General features: G+C 52.8%; 8 protein-coding genes across 8 annotated transcripts; 3 read left to right on the top strand and 5 right to left on the bottom strand.

Annotated features, from left to right (window-relative positions):
- Positions 1 to 1,168: 1,168 nt before the first annotated feature.
- On the top strand, positions 1,169 to 3,589 carry PV10_09001 (uncharacterized protein; the record flags this gene model as incomplete). The annotated part of the gene is made up of 5 exons (XM_016374101.1): positions 1,169 to 1,275; positions 1,325 to 1,447; positions 1,511 to 2,267; positions 2,322 to 2,573; positions 2,642 to 3,589. The coding sequence occupies 5 exons, from the start codon at positions 1,169 to 1,171 to the stop codon at positions 3,587 to 3,589; spliced, it is 2,187 nt and encodes a 728-aa protein (XP_016219645.1).
- Positions 3,590 to 9,513: 5,924 nt separating this feature from the next.
- Positions 9,514 to 11,203, bottom strand: PV10_09000 (uncharacterized protein). Its single transcript, XM_016374100.1, has 5 exons — positions 10,956 to 11,203; positions 10,813 to 10,884; positions 10,724 to 10,758; positions 10,594 to 10,671; positions 9,514 to 10,535 (listed from the first exon to the last, which is right to left on the bottom strand). Exons 1-5 carry the CDS (start codon positions 10,967 to 10,969, stop codon positions 9,991 to 9,993), a joined length of 744 nt encoding a protein of 247 aa, XP_016219644.1. The 5' UTR covers positions 10,970 to 11,203; the 3' UTR covers positions 9,514 to 9,990.
- A 187-nt stretch (positions 11,204 to 11,390) lies between these two features.
- On the bottom strand, positions 11,391 to 14,720 carry PV10_08999 (uncharacterized protein). Its single transcript, XM_016374099.1, has 2 exons — positions 12,069 to 14,720; positions 11,391 to 12,008 (listed from the first exon to the last, which is right to left on the bottom strand). Exons 1-2 carry the CDS (start codon positions 14,382 to 14,384, stop codon positions 11,544 to 11,546), a joined length of 2,781 nt encoding a protein of 926 aa, XP_016219643.1. The 5' UTR covers positions 14,385 to 14,720; the 3' UTR covers positions 11,391 to 11,543.
- A 754-nt stretch (positions 14,721 to 15,474) lies between these two features.
- PV10_08998 (uncharacterized protein) lies at positions 15,475 to 17,576 on the top strand. Its single transcript, XM_016374098.1, has one exon. The coding sequence runs from the start codon at positions 15,654 to 15,656 to the stop codon at positions 17,283 to 17,285; it is 1,632 nt and encodes a 543-aa protein (XP_016219642.1). The 5' UTR covers positions 15,475 to 15,653; the 3' UTR covers positions 17,286 to 17,576.
- Positions 17,577 to 18,014: 438 nt separating this feature from the next.
- Positions 18,015 to 20,560, bottom strand: PV10_08997 (uncharacterized protein; the record flags this gene model as incomplete). The annotated part of the gene is made up of 4 exons (XM_016374097.1): positions 20,310 to 20,560; positions 19,862 to 20,182; positions 18,828 to 19,779; positions 18,015 to 18,763 (listed from the first exon to the last, which is right to left on the bottom strand). Exons 1-4 carry the CDS (start codon positions 20,430 to 20,432, stop codon positions 18,015 to 18,017), a joined length of 2,145 nt encoding a protein of 714 aa, XP_016219641.1. The 5' UTR covers positions 20,433 to 20,560.
- Positions 20,561 to 21,062: 502 nt separating this feature from the next.
- PV10_08996 (uncharacterized protein) lies at positions 21,063 to 22,888 on the top strand (the record flags this gene model as incomplete). The annotated part of the gene is made up of 6 exons (XM_016374096.1): positions 21,063 to 21,341; positions 21,396 to 21,860; positions 21,930 to 22,072; positions 22,133 to 22,300; positions 22,362 to 22,611; positions 22,703 to 22,888. 6 exons carry the CDS (start codon positions 21,063 to 21,065, stop codon positions 22,886 to 22,888), a joined length of 1,491 nt encoding a protein of 496 aa, XP_016219640.1.
- A 163-nt stretch (positions 22,889 to 23,051) lies between these two features.
- Positions 23,052 to 24,926, bottom strand: PV10_08995 (uncharacterized protein; the record flags this gene model as incomplete). Its single annotated transcript, XM_016374095.1, has 3 exons — positions 23,052 to 23,136; positions 23,219 to 24,809; positions 24,881 to 24,926. The coding sequence occupies 3 exons, from the start codon at positions 24,924 to 24,926 to the stop codon at positions 23,052 to 23,054; spliced, it is 1,722 nt and encodes a 573-aa protein (XP_016219639.1).
- A 551-nt stretch (positions 24,927 to 25,477) lies between these two features.
- Positions 25,478 to 26,926, bottom strand: PV10_08994 (fumarylacetoacetase; the record flags this gene model as incomplete). Its single annotated transcript, XM_016374094.1, has 3 exons — positions 25,478 to 25,830; positions 25,904 to 26,450; positions 26,516 to 26,926. The coding sequence occupies 3 exons, from the start codon at positions 26,924 to 26,926 to the stop codon at positions 25,478 to 25,480; spliced, it is 1,311 nt and encodes a 436-aa protein (XP_016219638.1).
- Positions 26,927 to 27,476: the final 550 nt, after the last annotated feature.

Below are 27,476 nucleotides of genomic sequence, written 5' to 3'. Positions count from 1 at the left end.
ATCCAGCCATCAGCTCTTGGCCCGCCCAAAGAGCGTAAAACTAGCCCTGTCCTCATTGACCTCACGTGCAACTCACCCGGACCTGGCTGCTTTTATACGAATTACTCAAGATAGTGCCAAACTTGCAAACCATGCTTTTCAGGAAGTAGCTCTTCTGAAGCTGCCATGGCGCCGCAGTGCCGCACGGGGTTCGAGCCACTCAGGCATTACAATCGTCATGTAGTTGTACTTCACACCCATTAGAGGAGCTTCCTCGATTGGACCGCCGTTGGTATCCATGAGGTGCACGACTAACTGTGCGCCTGTGTTTCTCGAGCTGCCTCATGATACAAGTGACCAATTGCGTGGCGACATCCGAAGCAAGACTTAGGGAGCATTCGTATATCCCATGTAGAAGAATAGATTAGGGACACCTTCTGGCGGACAGATACTTAGGTAGCCTCGCCACAAGAACCACCGTTCTAGGCTTACCTGTCAGCAGTGCTTACGCCAAACAGTTGCAACTGCAGGTAGGCCTGTTGGAGTGAATCTGATGACGACATCCGCTTCGCAGGGGTTCTTATGAGGATTAGTTCTGGTCAGGAAATTTCCGAAAGTTCCGGGCCACCAGGGTGAACTTGGTCAGCCTAAAGCGATCTCTAGTACCTATTTACATGCAAGTTTGAACTACCCAGCCCCTGCCTGAAGTGACCGTGCGTCCACCAAGGTCGGTCCAGGCCTTGGTACTCCGTAGACTGAAGTTAGATCAATGACAATGCTGGGGCCCCCGCAGCCAGCTCCAGGTCCAAGCAGTTCCTCCGGAGTACCTGGGGTATTACCGAGAGGTAAACGGAGAACATCGCTGGAGCCTCTCAGCCTTTGGGCCCTGCGACGGCAGAAGTAAAGCTTGATTTTTTGAACTTGGAAGTCCTTAGTTAGTCTCCCCCCCTCCCCCACCAACCGAGGCACGAGGTGCAATGTTGGCCCGGGCACCAATCTCAATGGCCAATACCTCAGGAACAGTTCAGGCATCCTAACTATGAGCTGAATCCACCCTCATTGACTCTTGAAGAACGAGAATCTGAGGCTTCCACGCCGGTGATGGTTGCCGAACGTCGAATTCCAACCTACATCGTTTCCAGAACTCTCAAAACAAGTCTGACAACTACTTGCGTCGAATCGTCTGACCATGGCCGATGTCAGACAAGATGAAGCCAACCATTCGGGCAGCATTAACTCGCCAATGAGGTCACCAACTCCGCGTGGCAAGCGCAAGAGATACACAACTGTGGCCTGGTGCGGACATGACTCAGTTTCCTCCATCGTCTGCTAACCTCCACCGCAGCGATGAGTGTAAGAAGCGCAAAGGAAAATGTGACAGCCAAATTCCGTGCCAGCGCTGCCGAGACAGGGCTGTTAAATGCACTTACAGCTCGAGATTAGCCATCGCGTCGTTGCAAAACGACAGGTATGTCTTTTCACCAGCCTCCTGCTTGGTCTAAGCTGCAGATGTGATTCTGACGTCCATTAGAGACTTCGAATCGTTGAACGAAAAAATCGAGAAAATGCAAGCCCAGATTGATCGACACATTGCAAACGGGCTCCTGACCAGTTCAGTAACCAAAGTGCCAGGCACCAGTTCAACACCAACTCCTATTACACCCTCGCCGAATGTAACTGACTACGATTCAACCCACCAGTCCGAGAACAGTAGATCCATGCTTGTCTCATCTGTCACATCACGTCCGAGACCGCCCGAATTTCAGGGTCCGACAAGTTCATCTTTTCTCTTTCGAATGGCGACGGATTCCCTGGCCATCGCTGGAATCCATCCCCCAACGCATGCCGGACTCGAAGTGGACAGTCACTCAGCTTCGACTAAATTCGGATGCCAGGACACGATTTCTGCAAATCGTGGAGTCGAAAACCCCCTGCGCACCATCTCTCGAAATGAAGCCCTGCGTCTGCTAGATTACTACCATGACGAGTATGGGGAAATCTATCCGTTCATCGACAAAACAGTTCTGGATCACGCGGCTCATTACTTCTATGACTGTTCCGACATGGCTTCTCCTTCGTCAACCAGAACATACCCCAAGGACGAAAACACCCTTTCCGATGGCATCTGGGACATACTGAAGCTAGCTATAGCCATTTCTGCTGCCATAGAGAATCATGGGCCCAATTCCTTGAGCACGAGGCTTCTCGAGAGCGTCGAATCCGGCTTCCCCACTCGCTTCCTGGGCAAAATGGTTGAGCTTCTGGAGATACAAGCCTGGACTGCCATAGTATGTCTGCTTCTGTTCCACTCATGCTTGCATAGCCTTCCTAACCTCTCCAAGAGCATCCTACAGTTCCATTTGGATGATCCGGTCCTCGCTTGGAGAACCATCGGTCTTGCTGGCAGGGCCGTGATTGACTTGGGCCTACACCGACGTGAGACTTACTCGATGCGCTTCTCTGACAACAAGCAACGCCTACGAGCCAGTCAGCTCTTCTGGTCTATATATGCACTTGATAGACGTTGGAGCTTTAGCACTGGTCGCTCGTTCGCCATCCCCGAGTGCGATATTGATCTCGACCTTCCCAAACCGGTAATTACAATACCCTCACTATCAGTTCAATAGCTGGCATAGGCAATGTGGCTAATTCTTATGCCCAGAGTAGCTCGGAATCATACCTTCTGTCGACCATGGTCGCGTATGCGCAATTGGAATCGAGAGTATGGAAGTTGGCTTCCAAACCCACAGCCAAATGCACACCAGAGAAACTATCCTTCCTCTACTTCCGCGTGCAACAATGGTATCGGAATATCAAGCCCCAATATCAGCTGCGCCCGGCAAAGGAGCACATCTTACCTGGAACCAATCGAAGTGAAAACAAGATCCGTCTACTTTTGTACTTCAGCGTCAATCAATTACAGCTCTTCATCTTCCGCCAGGAACTCTTGATCGCGCGCATGACGGACGAAGACTTGCCAAATGCTAGGCTCGCTGTGGAAGCGGCAAAGGACAATATTCGACTGTTACGAAGAGTGAGCCAAATCGCAGACTTTTATTCCGCACAGCAAGCTCCTTTCAACCACTTCCTTATTTCTGCGCTTGCGGTCCTTTTTCTCGCCGTGTGCCACGCTCCAAATCAATTCAGCAACACCTGTCGTGAAGAATTCGTAATGGCACTTGAGCTCATTCAGGAATTCTCTTCCGAGTCTCATATCGGGAAAAGGCTCTGGAAACGGGTCCAACACCTCAAGCAAATTGGCCTGAGTCTAGGTCTGCTGGGCAACTGCGCCCACACAGGTGGGTTGGGGAATGAGGATGGCACTCTGAATAGCACAGATTCCAATCCCGCACCTTTGCGTTTCTCGTCGATGGAGAATGGTCAGCAACCAGAAACACAACATCCGCCTGTCTGCTCTCAGATAGTGACGCCTTTTACGGACGAGACGATTGATCCGTACCAGCTCACCAGTGACTTGACGACCATGTTCGATACAATCCAACCATCTCACAGATGGCCTGCAGCGGGAGATGGTGGGCTGATTCAGGTGGACAGATACCATCTTGCCATGAACTGCGATCTGTCAAGAGACTTTTTGGATTCATTTTAATCCTACAAACGCACAAGCGCTAGCCCGCCGAATTGAAAAGCAAGTGGTCCTTTAGTAGAAACATTTCTTAATCTTCTTGTCACCAATTGCGTTTCGAGCCTGGCATCCGCCCAATAGCGGCCGTGGAGATCTTGTAATTCATGAAGAAGTGGCATTGTGTTCAGACTACGACGCCTGTCTCGTAGCCTAGATTACAGCATCCCGACTTTCGACTTATACTGTCGCGGAGTTCCATACAATCATAAAACTCGGAGCTTTAGATCGATCTCCGAACGGAACACATACAACTGGCAGAAGAAAACGCCGCAACACTTCTCATCAGACTCGAAAGATTAGGCTCTTTAATAGATACTCTCCTCCCAACAGAGTGTTGGAAAACAAAAAGTCAAAGCACTGGAACTACCAAGTCCTTGACACCCTGTCCGTAGACGAAAGATTCATCATTCATTTCATCTGAGATCAAGCAAAGGAGGCATGACAGATCTTCAGAAAACGTACACAATATATTTTCTTGCCAAATAACTCACCCTGACCGTGAGCATGGCTGGATAGCATGCCTAGACACTAATCTGGAAGGTCATGGGGCGAACTGATTGAGTTTCGGAAGAGGGATGTACCAAATTGTTCATGAAGTAGATGACAGCAAGTTGTCTGAGATTTCGGAAATTTCCGCACAATCGCCTGTCACAATTCCCAGTTCCCCCGGCTTTTTGGGGCCAGGGTACTCAGACTGTGGCAGAGCCTCTGTGGGGGGGTACCCCGACAGCTACCTATTCAAATGCTGTTGTTGGAGGTCTTCCGGGGTTGACAGCATTCAGCCAGTCGCCAACCTGATCAACGATCAATCACGGTATCTTATCGCAAATCGAAATGGCCCAAATAACAGAAACCAATGGCAACACCAACGGACAGGGACCTGGAGAACCTATCGACAATGCCACCAGCGCCGACATCATTATTGTGGGAGCAGGCCCTGTTGGTCTGCTGATGGCGTTGAAGCTGGGTCTTCAGGGCATCTCCACCATCGTGGTCGAGAAGCACAAGGGAATTCTGAAGGCACCTCGAGCAATTGCATACATGCCGGTGGTGAACGCACAATTGAAGAAGATGGGTTTATTGGAGCCCGTTGCCAAACGAGCGTTTCATTGCTTCCTGGGCCCATGTTGGCGTCCGGTGCAAGGCGAGGCCCACGTGCTATGCGATCCTGGAGAAAAGATTGAACAGCTGCGGAAAGCGGGGGTCAATTTACCACCTCTTACGCCTCAAGACGAGAACTGTGTCTACATGATTGGGCAGGACGAGCTATCCGAGATCATTCTCGAGCAACTCCGGCAACGGTGCCCTGAAAACATCAGCGTACGCTTCCAGATGTCTTGTACCGCCGTCAATAATGTCCCCGGAGGCGCCACGGTCACGGCCACGGACAGGAGCACAGATAACAAGGAAACCCAAGACATCGTCCTGACCGCAAAGTATGTCATTGGTGCTGACGGGGCCCAGAGTGCTGTTCGACAATGCGCGTGCATCCCATTCGAGGGCTTCACCTGGACCAACTTCAGATTTACTGCCGCGGACATCGAATACGACTTCCAGGAGGAGATGAACTATTACCCAGGGAATTTCATGGTCGACCCTTACAACTGGGCTGTGATCGCACGGTGCGGCCCCGAAAATGTCTTCAGAATAGCGTACGGAGAACTTCCAGAAACACCTGATGATGACGAAAGTCTGCTAGAGCGATCAAAAGAACGAATCCCAGCATGGCTATCCCCCACAAACAAGAATTACAAGCTGCGCCGACTGAAGCCTTATTGGGCACAGCAGAGGTGTGCAGAGACTTTCCAGAAGGGACGGGTTCTTCTCATTGGAGATGCCGCTCATGTACGTCAACTCTTATACCTAATATGCGACTACCACACTCTCATGCCGCTACTTCCTTCATGATTGTACAATGCTGACCAATCGAACAGTCAAACAATCCCATCGGAGGTCTTGGGCTGACCGGCGGGATCCTCGATTCCGTCGTGGTTGGAAATGCTATCGGTAGGCATCTCAAGGGCGGCGAGCCAGAAGAAATAATCACTCGCGCTCTGGAGAGTAGGCGCAAGACGTGGCTTGAGGTCACCAACCCAACCTCGTCTGCAAATTATCTTCGCTTGTGCTCCGTTGACGAGAAAGTCGCCTCGGAGCGGGAAGAGTTCTTCCACAAGATGAACAGTGACCCTGCCTTTGCCATGGGCATCCTCGCCGATCAATATAGATTACTGCCGGATGCGTTTGAGGCGTAGGGTGAGTTGTCTGGGCAGGAGTCGGTGCTACTGTTCCAGGTTTCTACCTGTTGGCATTAGCCTCTATACTATGTTGCGTGATGCACGAGAGTACGGGTTGAGCTTGGGTTCTACTCTTATCCACTATCAATAGAATTCCTTAGCGAAATTGAGGTCGGAGTAGGTGGACTATTCTCGTTGCAGGAGTGTTCTCTGTTGCGAAATAATTATGCTGAGCCTGGACGAGAAGTCACATTTTCCTCCTAAAAATTCTATAGTCCTGCTTCTCGTTGCCGGGTCCTCTTACTGGTCCTCTCAATATACGAAGTGATCCAGGTCCGCATAGCCTCTGTATTTCCCACTTGCTTCAGGGTATCTGAAAGGACCTCGATGGGCTCACGGTAGAACAACCCCTCGACACAACCCTCCACGGTAGCACCATTATGCTTGAGCTCGTCATCCATGAGCTCATCAAACGCCTGCAAGATGGTCGACATTGGCGTCATGCTTTTCTCGGAGAATAATGTCGCCAGGTTCGGGTCGATGTTGGTGGCCACAAACGCTGGAGCGATGGCGTTGATGGTGATATTGTGCGGCGCCGCCACGGGGGCCAGCGATCGCACTAGACCGATCACGCCATGCTTTGCGGCTGCATACTGCGGCAGCCCTGGGTTGGGGTAGAAGCCGGCCACGCTGGACGTGACGACGATTTTTCCGCCAGGCGTCGGGTTTCGCGAGGCATAGTGCGCAAAAAGCTTGATGCCGTAGTATACTCCGTGCAGATCGACGTCGATCGTGCTCATGTCGGGCTTCTGTGGCGGTTTCGACAGATCGATCGAGGCAAAGATGTCATCTTTCTCATCAATACCCGCGTTGAGGGCGGCGAAGTCCAGATGGCCGCGCCATTCGAACGCCTGTTGGAATGTCTTTGCCTGGTCTTCGAAAGATGAGACATCCGTTCGGATGACAAGGGTGTGTTCTGCATTCAGACCCGCGTCTGGGGGAGGTTGTTGAACGTCGGCGATGACTACATCCCAGTCTTTCGCCAACAGGTGTTTGGTCAGGGCGAGCCCGATGCCTGAGGCACCACCAGTGATTAGAGCGACTTTGGGCATGTTGTTTGACCTTTTTACCCTGATATTCCCTTCTCAACCCTAAAATTCGGTATTTCCCTTCAATATCTCCCTAATTCTCATCTATAATTTTAACTCACTGGACCCCGCACTGTTGTGCACGGAGGTGTAGCAACCTGCAAACTGTCTTCAGGCCGAGGCAGGCCTCGGATAGTGGTGATTGTTTATCATCTCTGTTCTGTGAAGCTTTAGCCTTATGTCTGCCGAAACTCGGTGCCGTGGTTGGACATCTGGCCGTTCTCCTCTAGGCCGTGGGGGGGATTTCCGAGTTTGATTGCTGCTCGGAAACTTCCATCAATTCCACCATCTCGGGCGCTGCTGATCACGCACTCAATCCACTTTTTGGTTGGTCACGCAGAGGAGCATGACAAAGTGGTGATGCTCTCGAGGGCTTGTTGCTTGGGAAGCCTCAGATCGTGGACACAATGATACAGGCAACCCAATATCCAAGACTATTGGCGTGTTCAACGGACACGCAGTACTGAGGAGGCTTTGCTGCAGAAATTTTAAAGCATCAGGGTGCGCCGCCACCCCTAAGGCACCATCTTTTGAACCCCTAGTACCCATAGCTAAGTGCATATAGTGGTAGATTGTCGGTCGTAGGCTCGACGAGCACCCCCCTAGGCATTCCGTTCATTCATACCCTGCCTCTGCCTCGAGTATCCTTTGCGCCAATTAGTTACTGGTGTACTAGACGACTAATCCTGATGTAGACGCGAAGCATTCAAGCTATGATAGTTAGATGCTGCAGCATTCCTGGATATTTAGCCATGACCTTCCTTCATAGACGTCAGACATATCCTGACTTTGCTTTTCTAACCTAAAGAGAAAATTGATATAACTACAGAAATAGTAAAACCTTGACAGTAGTACCCCTACTACCGTCTTTTGCGAGTCTCGGTCAAGACGGCATGAATTGAATGATGTTTTTAGCCACAGAGGCACCTACAGTCTCTTGAAGCCAGACGGGGCACCCGCGGAGAGCTGACATGAACCACATTGACGAAGGCACTACCAGTTGACTACCTTCATCTCGATATAACTGCCGAACCACTGCGTTGGCGACATCTTCTGGTTCGACCACATGCTCTCTGAATTTGGGGTTCGAGGTCAATGCAGAGACCATGGGCGTCCGGATCCAGGATGGATGAACAACTCTGCCAGAACGTCTTAGTCTTCCCCGGTTTTAATTGATAGAATGGTTACTGAGAGCTCACTTACGTGGTGCGTACCCTGGGGGCCTTGTAGAGGTATTTCAATTCGGCCCTTAGGCCCTCGTGCAATGCCATTGCTCCCGCCTTGGTAGCAGCATAGTCAACGTTCGAAGCTTGGGACACGAATGACGCCATGCTGGCAATGGTAACGATGTGGCCGTGGTTGGCCCGGATCATTGAGGGTAAGAATTCTTTCAGGAGGACAAAATGCGATATGATATTGACGTCGAAAACCTTGCGTAATCCTGTCTCAGGCAGCTCAATTATAGGTCTCGCGTTGCCCACGCCAGCATTATTGATCAAGACGGTGGGGTCTCCGTGCTCTTTGCGTAGTTGCGTCGCAAACTTCCCGATTGCCTCTGAAGACGTTATATCGACCTGATAATAGTACTGATTGGGAGCTGTGCAGTGGGTCAGTATGGCGAACAAACATGTTCCCGGCGTCAACCAATCTCAAACATACGCAAGGGTGATTTCGGTGGATGAACATCAATCAAAATCACTTTGACCTTTCTCTCCGCCAGTTTGTGGGCCATGGCCGAACCAATGCCGCCTGAACCGCCGGTCAAGAGGACAATCTCCTTGTCCCAATCCCAGGTTTGGTCGCTGACGCCGTTTCTCAACGTTCGCCGAGAGAGAAGGGCATTCAACCATCGACAGCCTAAGAGCGCACCCAGCAGGCCTGCACCGAGTCGAGCATAGTAGCTCTTCCAAACGACGAGAAGAACATCACGTGTCCGGTCGAGGTCGAGTTGTCGACCCATCTCCCAGCCTCTCATGTGTTGCAAATGAAATCTCAAGAAGTGCCGAACCTCGGTGGTTTGAAGGGCTGTATACCATGGTTACATCAATATGTACTATCCTCTAGCTGGGGTAATGTATGCTCTTCCGGGGAGGGTTTTACTTCGGGCAGACTGGAGCTGTCCGTCAGAGGCAAGTTCATTCGGAAATTGCCGATGAGGGCCTATGACCCCAGAGTCCGTCTTGAATGATGTGCGGAAATGAGTGGAGCATCAGGAGGGTTCAGATTGGCGCCCAACCCAATACTTTGTAACGCGCAGCCCTTCGCAGCTGCCGTCAGTTTCTATTCCTCTTCCATCTTTCCAGCTACTTTCCCTCAAGCATCTCACAATCATCATGGCTTTTGAAACACTGGGACCCAAGGCTGAAGGCCACGTGCCCGGAACCGTCTACCTTTACGAGGGCGGCACAGGGCGGCGTCACGTGCGCCCCGAACGAGGGTGAGGCTGGGGCAAACATTACATCTCTTGGCATAACGAAGTCACGAATCCATGCACAAGCACAGGGATCTCTGCTGGAGGTACATCTCAGAGACATTTGTCTGCTAACCGTGTCCGCGATCAAGCAATTCCATCAGGGACCGATTGATCCTATACGCTGTGTGATAGAACACTCAGGCATACGCGCACAACTATAAGAGATTCGCGCAGTATGTTGACCCGAACAACGTGGTGCACTCGGCTACTGGGTAATGATATGTCTCGTTCAAATCGTATCTGGAGTACTTGTAGACGCCGATCCAAGCTTTGACGTCCATGTGACAGACGCGACAAGAACCTAGTGTGAAAGAGTGTCGTCATTGACCAAAAAAGATGTGGATGAAACGGCATTTGGCCGGCTCACCACGACGTGCCACTGTTTTTTTCCTTGTCCCAGGGTCAATTCATGGGTCATTAATGCGCCGAGATAATTCGGGTCGGGTTCGGAGTCGGTGAAGATGTTTCCGCCGCGCCATGAGCCGTGGTCTTCATTGAGCTATGCTTTTCCTAGAAAGTTTCGGGTTCTTCACCTCCATTTGCCTCCACATCAGGGATCTCGAAACCGTCTTCTGTACTGTAGAGTATTGTTTGAATATTCTTGACCAATCCACCATCATCTTCTTCGATCTTGGGGTTGAGCTCAATGGCGTTCTGGATCAGCAGCTCGATGTCTCGCAGTTTGCTAAAGTAGAAATCCCGTTCCTTTTCCAGGCCCGCAATCGCCTCCTTCAATTGATCGTTTTCTTGTTTCAATGCCGAGCCACCTGCAGCTGAGCCGAGGGCTCGTGGGCCTGCTCTGTTGACCGGAGTTGCGCCAGGCTTCCTCGTCGTGCTTGTTCCGGTACTCGATCTGGCCGAGGTAGGACCGCCCCCACCAGTCATAGGCGGACCGGTGGCCTTGCGACGAGCGACGGCATCGTATTCTCCTCCCGGGAAGTATTGATCCCAGAACCGCTTGGACCACTGGAGGAACTCGAGGTTGTCTTGCATCTTGCATTTGATTAGTGATTCGACGGGGACTGTTCGGTCAATGCCATGTTTTGTAAAGCAATCTAGGGAAACGTTAGTCTAGGGACTGATCTGTTAGGTCGGGGCCAGAGCGAGACGTACTTTGTAGGATCTTGAAATTTTGTATGTACGCGTATTCGGTATTGACGTTGAATTTCACCCGAGCCATGGGGATATCGACTGTGGTATTGGGTTAGTGACGAGCGTTCATTGCAGACAGGTGTTGTCGTACGGAAAATAGAGTCATATAATTGACACAAGGCGGCACTGTGAGTCGGAAGTTAGTTGCAATGCTCTCCCGCTGATGGCGTCTTGTCTCACCCAGTACCGCACTGTTCAACCTTGGTGACATTGAGTTGAAGGAGGCCGTTCAGCCATTGTAAGAGTTCTTGTCTGTGCAGGACGAGATTAGAGGCTGCATGGCGTTGACATTGATCATTTCCTTCGCGGGGGCGTTTGCATACCGAGATTCCCCCATGGTGGTCAGGAGGCTGTAAAAAGATTGGAGGGGTAACGGGACAGTGGACAAGGGACGAAACGATGGCCCAAGGATTGGGTTCAATGTGAGGGTGAAGTCGTGTGTTATCCACAGCCAACAACAAGACTGAAAACTGTGGCTAGAACGCGAGGATAGAATAAGGCGATGGGTGGGAAAAAGCCTTGAAGGGACCAGGTTGATGACTGGAGATTGGGCGACGACGAGATGCGTAGGTGCATACGGAGCAGGTGCGACTTGTTTACTTGCGGCTGCTCCCTGCGCTCCTTCCCTCCTGGCGGGTGTTGTTGCGACTAGTCGATTGCGGTTAGCGCGGAACAGAGTTTAGCCACAGGTCGTTGTACGCCACAACTGTGGCACTGCATCACGTGATGATTGAACAGGGGATAAACTGTCACGACCGTTTGATCAGAATAGTAAGACTAGATTTATTGGTATACAGGCAGAATACAAGATCTCATGTCTTCTCATGAACTTGAAATTCGACTTTTCAATCTCTCGCCAACACAAAAGATTCATCTCGAACATTTCACGGCATGCCCCATCTGTCACACGTCTATTTCGTAGCCTCGCTGGCGTCGCTTGCCGGTTTGGCCTTGCCATCTTCTGCGTGCTTGACAGATCCTCCAGCATTGGCTTCGGCCGGTTGATTGCGGCCCTTTTCTTCTGGAAGGCCTCTGGTGTCAGGGTTTTGACCTTGCACGTCGGGGTGCTCTGGTGCGACCCCAGAGGATTGCACCTCATTGCCATACTCATCCACCAGTCTCGTCCGTGTCTCGTATTTGGTCTGGAAACTTGCCTCACCCGCCTCAAAGAGTGACTTGACTTGTGCCTCGTCGAGCAAGTTTCCGTCTTGGTCTCGATACTCGACATGCTCCTCTTCGCCTAAAATCTGTTGTCCACTTGGAACTCCGATCGGATCGCTCGAGATGACAGGCTTGTCCTTTCGATCTGACTGAATCTGAGCGGCGGGGACTGTCTGTGTAGCCTCTGACACCGAGGAAGTGGAATATTTGGAGTACTATGATTGTTAGTTCTCGGTCTGGCAGACAAAAGAGAATGTGCCATGGGGGAAACTCACGTCAGTGTGGAAAGTATTACAGTCAAAGTCCCAGGTATCGAACAACTTGACAGCACGGCATTGGTCTTGAGTCCACGCGTTTCCATATGCCAACGGAGCATATAGCGCAAAAACTCCAACAGCAAATGCCAAGAAGGCAATTCCGACGCCACGCCCGACTTCTGGGTGGCTACTCAGTCGGAGTGCTGGGATACGGAAAAAGACAAAGTCGAATATTTGCATGAGACCGATGATGGCAAAATAGAGAGCTGGGAAATAGTGATGCAAGAACAACTGGCGAGCCATCAGATAGAAGGGAAAATAGTGGAATGCCCAGCCCAGCACGGTCTGACCGATCTCATAGTCGAACCGTTTGAAGTTGACATTGGAGTAGTCGTTGAAGCTGCGCTGCCAGCGAAGAACCGCGATGGCCTTGAACGCGACATAGGTCAGGATGGCCAAGGACGACGGCCACCAGATGGCGGGGTTTCCCAGCAGATAGATCTGGCGATGATCCTTGCCCCAAAAGTTGATGCCACGACGCAGCAGTGGCCATGAGCCAGGCCGCGAGTCCCAGGCGTGCGATTCGACAAGGCCGGCATTGGTCTTCCACATGACCTTTTGGAGTTCCCAGAACTTGCCCAAGAAGCCCGGGTTGCGGTAGTTGACTCGCTCGGCAGTTTCATTAAACTGCGGGTGGTAGTTTTGTTCAATGTACCAGACACTGTTGGGTAGAGTACCTCCTTTGGCACAGGTGACCTCTTGTTGCTCAAAGCCCCAATCCGGCAATTTGACCTTGTGAGAGAACAAGACACAGCCCGTCATGACGTGGACCAACTTGAATTTACTTTGGATGGTTCGCAGCCGCGTCTTGGCCTCCTCACCGTCGGAGAGATTGGGGACAATTTCTACTCTGAACAAGTCGTTGGCGTCGCCATCAAAACCTTCGTAGCCATAGGCCGTGACTTCCTGCTGCCACTCAGCCTCGGTGACTGGGGGCCGCACGTCGTGTGAGTGGATGCGGCGGTGTGTCATGACATGATACAATTTGATGACATCGCCATTTTTGATGAACTCTGTTGTCAGGTTGCTCCAGGCACGTGGCCCGGGGATGGTCACGTTGTCATGGGTGACTGGCTGGGTTTGATTTTCAATGAGGAAGACATTGTTCTCATCCTTGTGAGGATAGAGTGTCACCTGTTGCTGCTTGCTGCCCGTGGGGTACATGTGAGAGTGTGAATGGAGGTAGCCACCTTGGGTATTATGATGGCGTATGCTGACCTCGCTGCCAAAGGCAACATCCGCTGGGGTATCCGCCATCCCTTTGTTGTTCAACGTCGCTTGGAATTCGGACGACATGAAGCCATCACCATCGCCCGGATTGACCAGGCACAAAAAGTGGATGCCAAACATGCCGATGTAGAAGCTCAGCGGGATGACGATCAGGCAGAAGACACGGGCAAAGATATGCTTGAACAATTTTCTCGGGGTCACATTGACATTGTCTCCCAGCAGGAGCCAGAGTTGAAGAGCGGTTAAGCTGCCCACCCAGGCGATGGTCAAAAGACCGACCCACTTGACACTGAGTGTCGCACCGAGGCCGAACCCAGTGGCTGCTAACCAGAACCACCAACTAGCATCGAAGGCTCTTTCTGGGCCGAGTTCGTGTTGATTGGTGAATGCTGTCCACGCCAGGGCGGTAAAAGCTGTGCAAATGACCAAAGGCGAGTCCAGCAAGATCAGACGTGACTGAGTGATGAGGCCATTTTCAAAGATCAACAATGCAGCACCCAGACTGGCAGTAAAGGTCTTGCAACCGGCGGCCTTGAGGGTCAAGAATATGGTTGGGATGGTGAACACACCGAGGATGGCGGGCAAGAGTCTCATGTAGACATAAGGAACCTTGGGTTCTAAGTAATCCTTGCCTATATCTTTGAAGTCGAAGTCGCCTTTGAAACCAGCAAGCCACCCAGCGAGCGTAATCAAGAGTTTGGCCAGCGGAGGGTGGACGTCCATGAAGAACTTGCCCTTGATGTATTTGGTTGCGAACCCCCCAAAGTGGACTTCATCAAAGACGACACTGGTCGGTTGATGGATGCGGAACAATCTGACGACGACAGCCACAAGGGTCAGGAGACCCATGATCTGGTAGTCGGAGACAGGTAAGAGGAAAATATCATTGTCTTTAACCCCTTCAGATGCATAACTCTTTTTCTTCTTTTTGCTTTTGTTTTGGCTTGTGGATGGAGGGACGGTGACTTGTGAATAGACTGCGTTCCGGGGTGGAGGTGCAGGTGAGTGGCCTTTTTGCCTTCGTGGAGTTGTGCCGGCTGCCATGTCAGGCAAAGTGTTGAGGAGGCTAGGTGGAGGAGCACAAGGAATGGACGGGCAATTAAAGAGCAATCAATGCTCTTGCAAGCCGTATGGCCGTCGGAGGAGGCCAAGAAATAAAGGTGGCAGAATGAAAGACGAGAAGTAAGGAAGGAAGAAGTGGGATGAAGGTTTAGGTTGATGCCACCATGACACAAGGTAGGCAGCAGAGGAGGAAAGGAGGGTAGGGAACAGAGACGAAGAAGTAGAGGGAGGATGGGTAGAATGGAGAGAAGGAAGAAGTGAAGCTGAGGACAGGATGAAGACAGCAGATGAAGATGTAGTCCGTTAGGTAGATGAAGGGGCAGGGCTGCGCAGGAAAAGGGTTCATGAGGTTCAACGATGTGGCACGTGTGGATACGTGGATACAGGGGATCAGGGAGGATGAGGAGACGCGTGTGAGGTGCCGACAGAGACACGCATACCTCCCTACCTTACCTAAGGAGGTCCCTTAGCACGCTTATAGGTACTCATACTACTGGCGTGACTGGCGGGCTACTCCCGACATAGTCAAGGCAAAGGGACCTGACAGCAGGTTGATGCCACTTGACAGGCCTTGTGCCATTATTAACACCTACTGGCATAAGGACACTTTTCATTTTCAGCAACAATACCCAGGAACATAGGTACCTATCTAATAATAATGATACTACTGTACTATAATGTAATGTAGGTAGTAATTTGATGTTGGTCGACCTTACTTCCCAACTCTTATCATAGTCTTCTAGATAATCTACTCGACATTTGGAGCAGTCTGTTCTTGGACGATGGAGGTCTAAGAGTGTCTGTGGACAGACAGGGCTTTACTTGGAGGAACTATGTTTAGGTACCTCATAGATTTGAACACATGTGATTCTGTCGAGCACGACGCTCACTAGGTTCATGCTCCAACCTAGCATTACAACGGCGGATCATCACCGTTGACTGTGCATTATCAGCCACCCACCCGCCACACCTTCGTCAACTCACTAGCCACATTTCCAAAAGACTTCGATTCAAACAAGAACAACTTTGTCGAAAGAAATCAAACCATACAACCGGCACAACCCATTCCTTTACAAATCTGCCCAACTTTTCGACAAGTCAAAGGGAGAACTTTCGTGGCAAACTCTAGTTCTACCTTACGCCAATTCACGGCTTCGGTTCCCGCACTCCCATTCCCTGCGCGACCCCTCTCGCTCGAAAATTCCGCCTCACCATAGCGCGGCCAGCCAAAACCACTTCCTTCTGCCTCCCATGGCTCAAAATGGAAGCTCCATTCCAGACCTACCAGAGTCTGCCACAAAGGCTCCCGAAGGTGTGGTACTTCCTCCTAAGGACATACGCGCCATAATCGAAAAGACTGCCGGCTACGTGGCTCGCAATGGCACAGTTTTTGAAGATCGCATCCGAGACAAAGAACACGCAAACCCAAAATTCTCATTCCTATCACCCAACGATGCATACGCTCCTTTCTACTTATGGCGACTTTCCGAAGTGCGAGCAGGACGGGGAACAGCCGTCTCGGCCGGAAGAGCAGGAGAAGATGCGAAACCAGTGACGGAGAAAGCCAAAGGTCCCGAGCCACCTTCAGACTACCAATTCTCTGCTCGAATGCCCAACATTAGCGCTCTCGACCTGGAAGTTGTCAAGTTAACTGCTCTACATGTCGCGCGCAAAGGAAAAGGATGGATGACGGCTCTATCACAGCGGGAAGCCCGTAATTATCAATTCGACTTCCTGCGACCTCAACACTCGCTCTACAATTTCTTCCAACGTCTCGTTGACCAGTACAGCATTCTTTTATTGGCAGGACCCGAAGGGCAGAAAGCCGAACAGGCCCGCATACAGATACTTCAGTCCAACATACAAGACCACTTCCGCGTGCTCGGCCTGGCACGAAAACGAGCAGAGTACGTCAAGTGGCAAGAGTCGCAAAAGCAACAGAAAGAAGAAGCCGAGGAGGCGGAAAAGTTGGCCTATGCGCAGATTGACTGGCACGACTTTGTCGTCGTCGAAACCGTCTTGTTCACCGAGGCAGATGAACAAGCCGACCTTCCACCAACCACCACCCTAAATGAGCTTCAGTCTACCAGTCTCGAACAAAAGGCAATGATGAGCCTCTCGCGTCCAGACATGCGCATTGAAGAGGCCATGCCGACTGATGACATGGAAGGCTATTCCTCATATTCAGAGTACCCCTCAAACGCATATCCTCAACAGACTCCCAGCTCTGTCCCCTTTCCGCACCAGCCACCTTCAGTTCCACAGTATTCGCCATCTTCATCGCTCCCTCAACCTCCCCCCCAAACAGCATACTATCCACATCCCACACCACCGCCGCAAATTCCTTCTCCCGCGCCCCTTCCACCCCCAACAACCGCTTCTCCCGCGCCCGGTGCTGGCCAACCAGCGATGCGAATCAAGTCTGATTACGTCCCTCGAGCCCAGCAGCGCACAGCACGCGCCGCCGCCACAGCATTATGCCCAAATTGTAATCAACAAATTCCTGTTGCCGAGCTTGACGCCCATTTACGCATCGAATTGCTTGATCCGCGGTGGAAGGAACAACAATCCAAAGCAGCCGCCCGCTTTAGCACCACCAATCTCGGAGGTACGGACGTCGCAGCGAACCTGAAGAGGTTGAGGGAGAAGACCGACCGTTCTGCTGGAGGTGGAGGAAGTGGCGATGTGGTCGCCGAGGCTGCGGCACGGGTGCTGGCGGAACAGGACCAGCTGAATGAAGAGGAAAGGAGGAAGCGCATGAAGATGGACCCAGGCAATGGGGTTGGTGTCGGCGTCGGCGTCGGCTATCCTGGTCAGCAGCCATCACAGCCGATGAACGTTCAGGAACAAATCCGCCAGATTCATTCAAAGTATGCCTCTTGAGAGCCAAACGAAGATCCCAAGTTACTGAGAGTCCTTGGTCCTTGGTCCTTGGACCCCGCATCTCTGAAGATCAAGGGATTATTGATATCCATGTACTATAGCAGCAACAGCATTGGCCACAATTGCTTATTCAGGATCAATTCATTGCTCAACATGGCTGAGACCTCATCCTATGGCGGACCTTTGGTACGCCGTCTTCCACCTGAGGACCTAGTCAAGCCAAGTATGAACATGTAATCCCATCACACCATGATTGGTGTGCGTTTCGCTAGCACAATTCCATGGTATCCCTGGAAGTAACAAATAGGCTTATCATACGTACAACAGACAAAATACGAGTCCTCGCAACGCCTACAATCCAAGGTGAGGAGCTGGGCGTTTCTGACCAATCTCCGTATATATGTCTATCTAGATACCATATACAATGGGACGGAGTTTCATCCTCATTATTACTGTTCAAAAGTTCCCCGTTATATAACTCAACGGCTAGCTATTATCTCCAAGTGTTAGGCGCCTATTCTATTAATCTTACATCAATTTAGTATAGATAAGCGTGCAGTTGCCAAGTCAACAAACAACAAGAACATGGCCACGGTCGCTTGCAGGGCGGCGGGATGGAAAAGGGTCCAACTCGCTACATGTCTAGAAATGAATCACTCTCTTCGGACGCCATGTACGAGTGTTCTATTGGATTCAATACGCTGAGCACATCAAACGGAGCGCTACTGATTAAAAGTCAGACCCCATCACTTCGAGATTCCTTTTCAAAGCATCAAACATGACGGGAGGGAACACGAACCTCGATTTGGAAACCGTGGATGTAGCTTCCCCTGGCATAAAATACATGGCCTCATCTTGAGGATCCACGTCGGTCGGGCCCTGGAGCCCATCCTCATCCTCGTACTTGTGGATCATGCGGTCAATCATCGAATTGTCGCTGTAGATCTGAACTTCCATTTCCTGCGAGAACTCATCGAGAGAATGGCGGTCGAACATTGACAGATTGACGCGCGAGTCGACATTGGCCACGACCTTTTGGCCGATCGTTGAGTCTTCATGTGACATGTTGATGCCGTGCTTGGAACTCTGTTCGTGGACAGAGGTGATGACAAAGGATGCCGTGATCGAGATCTGGGAGAGGATGTTCAACACGGTCAATATCACGGACAACATGACTTTGGCGTTGGCCGTGGACAGCTCCTTGGATTGGTGAAGAAGAAAGATGGCGGAGCAGGCGAGCGACAGAGCCTCGACTTGGATTTCTGGGACCGGCTCTAGGAGAAGTCGACTTGGGTAGGAGCCCGGGCTCAGAGAGTGACGATCGGCTTGCAGGCCGAGACTTAGGGCATTTACGATGGCCTTGCACGCATATAAACGGGACAAGACGGGGTTCTTGAGGCATATCGGCGTGGTTGGGGCTTCGTCCATGATGTTGGCCAGAGTCAGAGAACCGAGGTGGTAGTGGGTAATCAGCCACACTGTTATTGCGTCGCTCGCGTCAGGTACATGAAGGAGAATTACAAGGTCGAGAGAGGCACTCACCGTAGTTGAGTTGATCCCGGTATTCCAAGGTCAAGAAGTCTCGGGCACAGATGGCGAGCAGCGGATCGAAGACGCTATGAAAGCGATCCGACTCGGCGATGATCTTTTGGGCCGCTTCCTCGACGGAATCTTCCACGTTGTGATAGTTGACCACGTTGTAAAACCGGTTGATGACGTTCAGAAACATGACTTTGCAGGCGGAGGCGTGTTGCAGAATGATGGTGATGACCTCGTTGGGGAGGGCATGCGGAGAGCCATGGAGGGTTTGAAAAGCGTTGGTAAAGATGACCGTCCGCTGTCGGATGAAATCCCACAACCGCTTGTCTCCGGAGACATGTGGGAGCAAAGTGGGAGAGCCTCGCCGGATGAGGGAGCTGTACGAGTCCTTCATCACCGACAACCAGAAGATGGCATCCTCCATGCGTCGTCGAGTCTGGTTGTCACCCGACCCGTGGTTGTTGTTGACCTCAAGAGAATCGCAGGCGTGGTCAGGAAGGAGAAACGTTGTATACGGCGACAGCCTCGTCGATGGTGGGGAGCCAGCAGACGCTTGAAGTTGAAGGACGTGGGACAGTTGCACCTGGCCACAGAGATCTGCAAAGCCCGGGTCGTCGCAGTTGAGAGGGCGTTCGGCCGCGCCAAAGATCTGCATCGCGTGAATTGCCCGGTAACTGGGCCGTGACATGATGGATTGGATCTTGGACTGCGTCCGCCGCCACAAATAGTCGGACAGTTCTTGTTCCGGGCTAGTTGGTCGACCGCGGTGAGATGGTCCTGGGGGCCGTGGGCGTCCGGTGTGTAAGGGCAGCCAGCGAGAGGCATACGTGTAGACTGCATGGTTGGTGGCATCATTGATTAGTCGATCATTGAGTTGTTGCTGCCTCAGGGTCGAGTTCACGGCGCAGAGCTTGTCCAGCTGAATCGAGAGCCTGGATATGAATGTCTTGGAAGACTGTCATCGACACAAAAAGCGGTCAGAACATGCATTCCGTTGAGGTCGGTCAAGCAGCCACACGGAGACACGATATACATACAACGTTCATTCCAACATAAGGACAGCAACTGTCGCCGAGAAACATGGAGAAGCGGGACTCGTAGATCTGCATGAAGATATCCCACAGCATCTCGTGAAGCACAAACGCTTGCTGGCGGCGGCATGCTCGCTGCTCAAGACCAAACGACGAGCGTGAAGGAGATGGCTCCGACACAGATGCCGCTAATGGGTCGAGCGTGCTGCTGTCGAGCGTGCTGTCACTGCGACTGGCGAAATGGGGCGCTGACGCCGTCTCAGGCCGGGAAACCTGGTCGACCTCACTTTGGGTTCGAGAGACATGTTCGGTGGTGATCTGGTTGTTCTGGGGACGAGGTTGAAGTTAGACATGGTCGCTATAGACCTGGGTGGATGAGGAGTGCCCCAGGGCCCTAGAGCTGATGCCAGGCTGAGGGCCCCCGGATCGACGTGGACAGGCGGTCGTCGCTCACCTGGACATGACAGACCTTGCCCCGGCGGATACAGTTGGAGCATGGGCTCCCCTTCCGCATCGACGCATCACACCCGATTCTGGCTTTCCGACAAGGGTTGCAAGCAAGACGACGTGCACTCATGTTGCGATGATTCAACTCTTGAGTTCCGTCTCCTGCGTTCTGTCGGTCGATGAAAGATCACATCTGATATTTTCGATTGCAGCGCCCGAGAGTGAATGAGCACCTCGGTTGATGGGCCGAGGGGCCAAGCTCTCACCCCCGTAACTGCCGGAAGTGCAGGCGCTCTATCACGGGCATCCATCCCGCTCGACTTTGTCGAAGAGGGTGGGTACCGACGCCTATAACCACGTCCCCAGCTTTTTGCTGCCGTGTGGAGACCATCCAAGCTCCCTCTCGGTTGCTTTGGCCGTGCCAATCTTCTGTCTTCCCGCCCACGTGATCGGGCTCGTCTCCAGAACTCATCTGCACATTGGAACAACAAGGTTCCCCACGGGAGTTCGGCCCAAACGCGGGGAGCACGTGGGGACATGGATCGGTTAATGCAAGTCGAACAGTTAAGGAGATGGGGAGTGAAGTCATGTGATCGGGGCCTTAGACGCTGGGAGGATGGAAGCAACCACTCGAACCCAATGTCTGGCCACCACACACACGATCCAACTGGGCGGATAGAGGATATTACTATGCTTCACATCGCCTTCAGCTGGGACTTGGGCCTGCCGGTCCTCACACACCTTTCCAATGGCGTTCACCATGTTTGTCACGATCCTCGCGGGGGCTGCATGCTTTTTTCTCGCCAGAGCGTTGTTCGTGGCCTTCAGGAGCGGCATCAGAGACATCCCCGGGCCCTGGATCGCTCGGTTTACTCCCTTGTATCGTGTGAGCCTCGTCTTGAAGGGTGATGCTGTACGAGAATATCGCCGGCTGCACGAGCAATATGGACCGTTCGTTCGGACCGGCCCAAATGCCGTGGCGATCGCCGATCCCAAGGCGATACCCATCATATACGGCATCTCCAGCAAGTTCAGAAAGGTATTTCCAGAGCCGACGAGCTACAGTCATGCCCGTTGATTGACCACGTCGCAGTCGGACTTTTACAAGCTCGCCATCCCATATCTGAACGATGAACCTCTGGATGGAATCTTCACCGCCAGGGACCCCGCCCAGCACAAAAAGCTGAGAGCTCCGATCGCGGGGGTGTATTCCATGACCAACATCCGCAACTATGAGAAGCACATCGACGAGTGTACCGAGCTGTTTACAAGGACCATGAAGCAGTTTGAAGGGCAGAAAATCGACCTGGCCGAGTACTTTCACTGGTTCGCGTTTGATGCGATTGGAAACATCACGTTCCAGCGTCGGTTCGGCTTCATCGACCAGACGCAACAGGGATTCGACGCCTTCCGACCGGATGATTTTGTCGGCCAGTACTTTTCAATCATCGGCCAATTGCCGTGGCTGGATCGCTTTCTGTTTGGCAACCGGCCCTTGGTCAATGCCATGATGCGGCGGTACCCCGACGTACCCAATTCCCTCAACACCGTGATGAGTGTAAACGCCCACATCAGACATGCATTCCTCCTCGGCCAGACTGACTCGGCCAGACTGACTCTTTCCCAGGTCATCGATCGAGAAATCCAGAGGTACGACGAGGAGGACAAGGACGCGACGCGGACCGACTTTTTGGCCCAGCTACGGAAGAAGGACAACCCAGAGGCGGTACACTTTAAGAGAGACTTGATGAACCATCTGTCCAATAACATGTAGGTCAAACAGAGGTGTCGGTCGTCAGGCCCGGCCAGACTAACGAGGTGATTTGACAGGCTTGCCGGGGCGGATACGATCTCGGTGGCCTTGGGCGCCATCTTCTACTACATTGTGCGCCACGACATGGTGAAGAACAAGTTGATGAAAGAGCTTGAAGACGCCAGCGAGAGAGGCGAGTTGTCCGATTTGATCACGTATGAAGAGAGCCTAAAACTGCCCTACCTGTAAGTTGGAAACAGTCCATTCTTCTGTCGGCGCCTCCCTGTTTCTGATGCCCGTCTCCAGCCAAGCGGTCATCAAAGAATCTCTTCGCATGCATCCGTCCCTCTGCATGCCTCTGGAGCGAGTGGCCCCTCCCGAGGGAGCGACCGTCTGCGGCGTGGTGTTGCCACCGGGAACCATTGTCGGGGTCATGGCCCCCATTGTCAATCGAGCCAAGGGCGTCTTTGGGGAGGATGCAGACTCATTCCGCCCGGAGAGATGGCTCGAGGCTGACGCCGAGCATTTGAAAGTCATGGACCGTACCTTTTTCTCGGTAAGTCCAAGCGTTTGTGAAATCACGACCGACCATGCCTCAACGTTGATAACCATGTGAGACACTCTTACTGATCACGAGTATCCCGTAGTTTGGGCACGGCACTCGGTCTTGCATTGGCAAAAACATTGCCATGTTGGAAATGGGAAAGTTTGTGCCCCAGATCCTCCGCACATTTGACATTGAGTGGGCCTCGCCGACCCAGGACTGGACGGTGAAGACATATTGGTTCCATCGCCAACGAAACCTGTTTTTCAAGTTCACCTGCCGGAAATGAACCCCCAATTTATAGTTACCATCACCTGCACATGATCTGAATGAATTCACGCGGTCGAAAGTGACAGTCCTGGACTACGTGACTTTCCTTGTGGTAACTGAATAAATATAGAGCCAAATTGAGGTATCCTTGGACGTCCTGAACGGAGCTCCAGGAAGTAGTGCTACAGTTTGCTACGCGAATAGTCTAGACTAATCTTCTTGGCTCCAACGTGTCCCACTAGATACGCAGTGGCTTGGGTGTGATTGCTGTGCGGATCCTGGTCAGCTCATACGTTTGGATAGACGAGGGGTGTCGCCCAGCGACACCCGGGGACGAGTGTTCACTTACTTGGTAATCGTCGGGACGACACTGAGATCCACCACTCGAAGGCCTTGAATGCCCTTGATGCGGAAGTGGCTGTCCACGCAGCTCTTGGGATCGTCACGACGGCCCATCTTGACCGTCCCGACGGGGTGGAGGATGGTCAGGAGATTCTCCTTGATAAAGTCGAGGAGGTCTTCGTAGCTGGAGCTCTTCGGGGCAATCACTGGGCCGAGGATGTGCTTGGACAGCTCTCCCTGTTCCAGGAATCGGAGACTCTCACGGAGACCATCGACCATGGTCTTTTGGTCATACGGATGCGAGAAGTAGTTGGGCGAGATGATGGGGTCGTGCTTTGGGTCGGACGATGCGAGGGTCACTGTTCCCCGGGACTGAGGGTTCATCATCATCAGTGCCGTGGCAAAGCATTCGTGCGAATATCCTTCCAGCGAGTACCCGGTCCAGTAGACTTCATAATGAGGGACGTTGGGATGGTTCAAGAAAGCTTGGACTTCCGGGTCGAGCTTTGCGGCCTCACGCCGGGAGCTGTGGCCGGGGGGCACTTTGAGGAACCCGATCAGGTTGGCGGTTTTTCTTTTGGCGTTGGGTCCGGTGCTATCCTTCATCCATTGCTCATGGGCCGCCGCGACCTGTGCTGGGTTTGCATCGAAGGTCGCCACATCCGACAGGTCAGACTTTGCGTGGTGGGCCATGACCAGATATGTATGGTCAATCATTTCTTTCCCAACCCCCGGCAGGTCGACGTGGCATGGGATCCCCATGGCGGCGAGTTCATCCTTGGGCCCGATGCCGCTGAGCAGGAGCAACTTGGGCGTGTCAATGCTTCCCAGAGACAGAATGGTTTCTTTGGTTGCCGTGACCACTCGCCCGTCCCTGAGGCGGACCCCGAGAACCTTGGGTGTACTCGTGCCATTGTTCACACCCACATTTTCAAGGAGAATGCTGGTGACCTCTGAGTTCGTCCAAATGGTCAAGTTGGAGGGAGCGTTGCTAAGGTATGCGGTGGCGCTCGTGGTCCGACGACCATTGTACGTCGTCGTCGAGACGGTACCCACGCCGATGGACTCGCCCGAGTTTTGGTCAGGGTTAATCGGGTAGCCATAGGTTCGCGCGGCCTCGGCGACGAGTTCCATGCCCACGGGCCACTGTCGTTTGGTGGGCAGCGTGATGTCCAGAGGGCCGCGATACCCGTGAAGCTGCTTGATGGGTCGGACGAACTCGTCGTCTCCCTGGTCGTCGCAATGCAAGTTCTCAATCGCCTTGAAGTCTTCGACAATGGATTTCCACTGGTACGAATCGTCACCCACCATGGCTGCCCAGCGGTCGTAGTCGGCCTTGGAGCCGCGGATGTATGCCAGGAAGTTGGCAATCGACGAGCCCCCGAGGCCGATGCCACGGAGATAGTCGAGCACGCGGCCATTGAGGTGCTCCTGGGGCGTCGTGAGGTAGTTTTTGACGATCTCGGGGTGTTTGTAAGGGCTGGTGAAACGATCCGAGGGGACATACAAGTCGTTGCGGGCGTTGTCCCCCCCGGCTTCGATCAGCAGCGTGGTGGACTTGGGGTGCCAGTCGGCCAGGTTCCTCGCGGTCACAGCACCTGCGTTGCCTATCGTTGCACATCTCCTGTCAGTCGTCCCATTGATGACACTGAAACACGATTTCACTGACCTGCTCCCACGACAATAAAGTCGAACGTGTGATGTGTGCTCTTCATTGTTTGTGGACTGGGGTTTGGGCGTCGTTCCTAAGTCGGTGGCATTCAATGGGTGATGGCTCGAGTCTCGCCTTTCAAAGAGTATCCCCGTCCTTTTTCTGTTTCCATAGTTGCTTCAGTTTCATAAGTTTCATACTTGTCCTGCATCACCTGAGGGTTCGTTCCCGGCTTCTGGGGTGGCATGGTTGAAACTACCTTTGACGCTACTCCGTAGACTGTCGCCGAGGGAGAGTCCAGCCTTTCATGTGACCGGGCTTGGCCATCGGGTCCACCTTGCAGCCGAGGAGGCATGTCAAGTCCGAGGAGCCTCAACGAGTCAACTTGGGCGCTTAAGCGACCCCAATGCCCCGCGGGGACAAGTCTAGGTACCCTGGCACTTATTCAGCACCCCCCCGGATCCCTGTGGGGCAAAGCACTGAGTACAGTAAATAGTGCATCCAACGACCAATACCACCATAACACCCTCTGTACTTGTTGTTGTTAATGTAAATAATATCTGTCGCTAGACTACCAAGTACTCGTAGTTTTATCCGGCCTCTCTGGCACGGACCCTAAGGAGACGCGACAACCTGACCCTGGCAAGTGCCCAGGTTGACAGGGTCACTGCCCGGTCTGGTCGCCTGCGCGCTAAAGGAGACACGGTCTCCATCTTCGAGATAGCACCGTTGCATCTTGCCCCCCGTCGACCCGATTGCACCCATCTCGTAGGGCTGAGTCCCGTGTTGGCTCACTTCCAGGAGGCAGCCGACTTCTTCTCTCGTGGCGCCCGACAGAGTGCCGGTGCCCAAGAGGTCGCCCGGGCGCATCGGGCAGCCCCCCACCGTGTGGTGTGCAACCATCTGAGCAAACGAAAAGGCCACGTTTTTGGTGTTGCATCGAACGGCGTGGTATGTCTCTGAGTTGACTGGAAACACGATCGATCAGCAAACCGTGTCTTTAGACTTCCAGAGTGGTCGGGACTCTGGGCGGGAACCTACCTTGAATTCGAGCATCCACTGGGATGTCATAGACTGTGTCCTCCCGGTCTTGAGTGAGATATGGTAGCCAGGGGCCCTGGTGATGGTCAGCATACCCATTATCAAGATGTGACTCTCTGCCCACCGGGTGCATTGGAGCGGTCCGGAATGGCTCCAGGGCTTCCAGAGGCACGATCCACGGCGAGATGGTGGTGCAAAAGTTCTTGCCGTTAAAAGGCCCCAACGGGGTCGACTCGGCAAACTGGATGTCTCTGGCCGACCAGTCGTTCATGAGCACGACGCCAAAGATGTGGTCCTCAGCCTCGTTGACCCCGATGGACGTTCCGTGCTGGTTCCCGCGTCCGATAAAGGCGGCGAATTCGACTTCAAAGTCCAGTTGCTGGCATTTGCTCAGCGTCTGCGCGCCTTCGAGAGACACTTGTCCATTCGGGCGGTAGACGGGAGTTCCTGACACGACGACCGAAGAGGCGCGACCGTGGTAACCCAGGGGCATGTTCATAAAGTTGGGCGCAAACTTGTCCCCCGTCGACTTGAGAAGTTTCGCACACTAGGAGAGTCCAAAATCAGCGAGAGGGACGGGGCCTGGTGTATCTCATGGTTACTTGCATTGACAGCGTGGTGTGGCCCCACGAAAAAGTCGGTATAGTCGCCAATGTCCATCGGGAGATGCAGAACCACATCCTTTTGCTCAACCAACGCCAGCCCTTTGAGCGGCTGGTTGTCCTTCAAGGTGAGATTCAGAGATGTTTCCGGTTTCAGGAGTTCTTGTAAGAAGCTGCGAAGAGCTCGATGCGCATGCTTCCCCAGGCTGGCGAACTTGTTCAGTGTAGGCTCAAGCAGCGTCGTGGCATCGAATCCCAGCCCATCCAGGACATGCTCCCGTGCGAGAACATGTAGATCCAAGACATGCTGGCCTACCGCAACCCCAACATGACGAGGCGAGTTCCCGACGCTGTAGACGCCGTATGGGAGGTTGTTCAAGGTGAATCCTGAATCCTGGTCGGCCGAAACCCACGAGGACATGATTGAGAGCCTTTGTTTCTGGTCGAATTTTGAGGTGGAACGGTGGTTCATGGTCGGACCCGGTCACACTATATCTGATCTGCAATGTTGGCCATGGTCCCACCAATGGTTTCTTAGACTGGTACGACATGTGTATGCATTACCAACCGGTTTGTCCATTTATGGTTTGAGTGTTCTATAGTCGGGCAATGTCGCCGCGGGCCTCGGAATATGGGGCGACCCCCCGCCCGGTGGAGGAGCATGGGATTGGTGTACGTATATGTAGATACGTCAGGGTGGACCAAGGAGACCTAGACTATAGGCGCACCCTGGCGGTGCGGTGCGGTGCTGTGCTGGTCTATATCGGTGCAGTCTCGACTTCACGGGACTAGTACACTGGGAGTCTTATCTTGGGCATCGCGTCCTCCTGCCTGGAGGCGTCTGGAATCCTTGGATCGAGATCTTTGTAAGCCTCACTTTCTTGTAGCCTACTAAGGAATGCCCAGTCTCTCGCGCCGTGGTTCTGACCAGCAATCATGCAATCTGAAAGAAACGTCTTCCCTGAGCACAT

The sequence above is a fragment of the Exophiala mesophila genome (assembly GCF_000836275.1).
Source record: "Exophiala mesophila strain CBS 40295 unplaced genomic scaffold supercont1.7, whole genome shotgun sequence".
Classification (NCBI taxonomy): Eukaryota; Fungi; Ascomycota; class Eurotiomycetes; order Chaetothyriales; family Herpotrichiellaceae; genus Exophiala; species Exophiala mesophila.
This window is presented reverse-complemented; position numbering and strand designations above follow the sequence as displayed.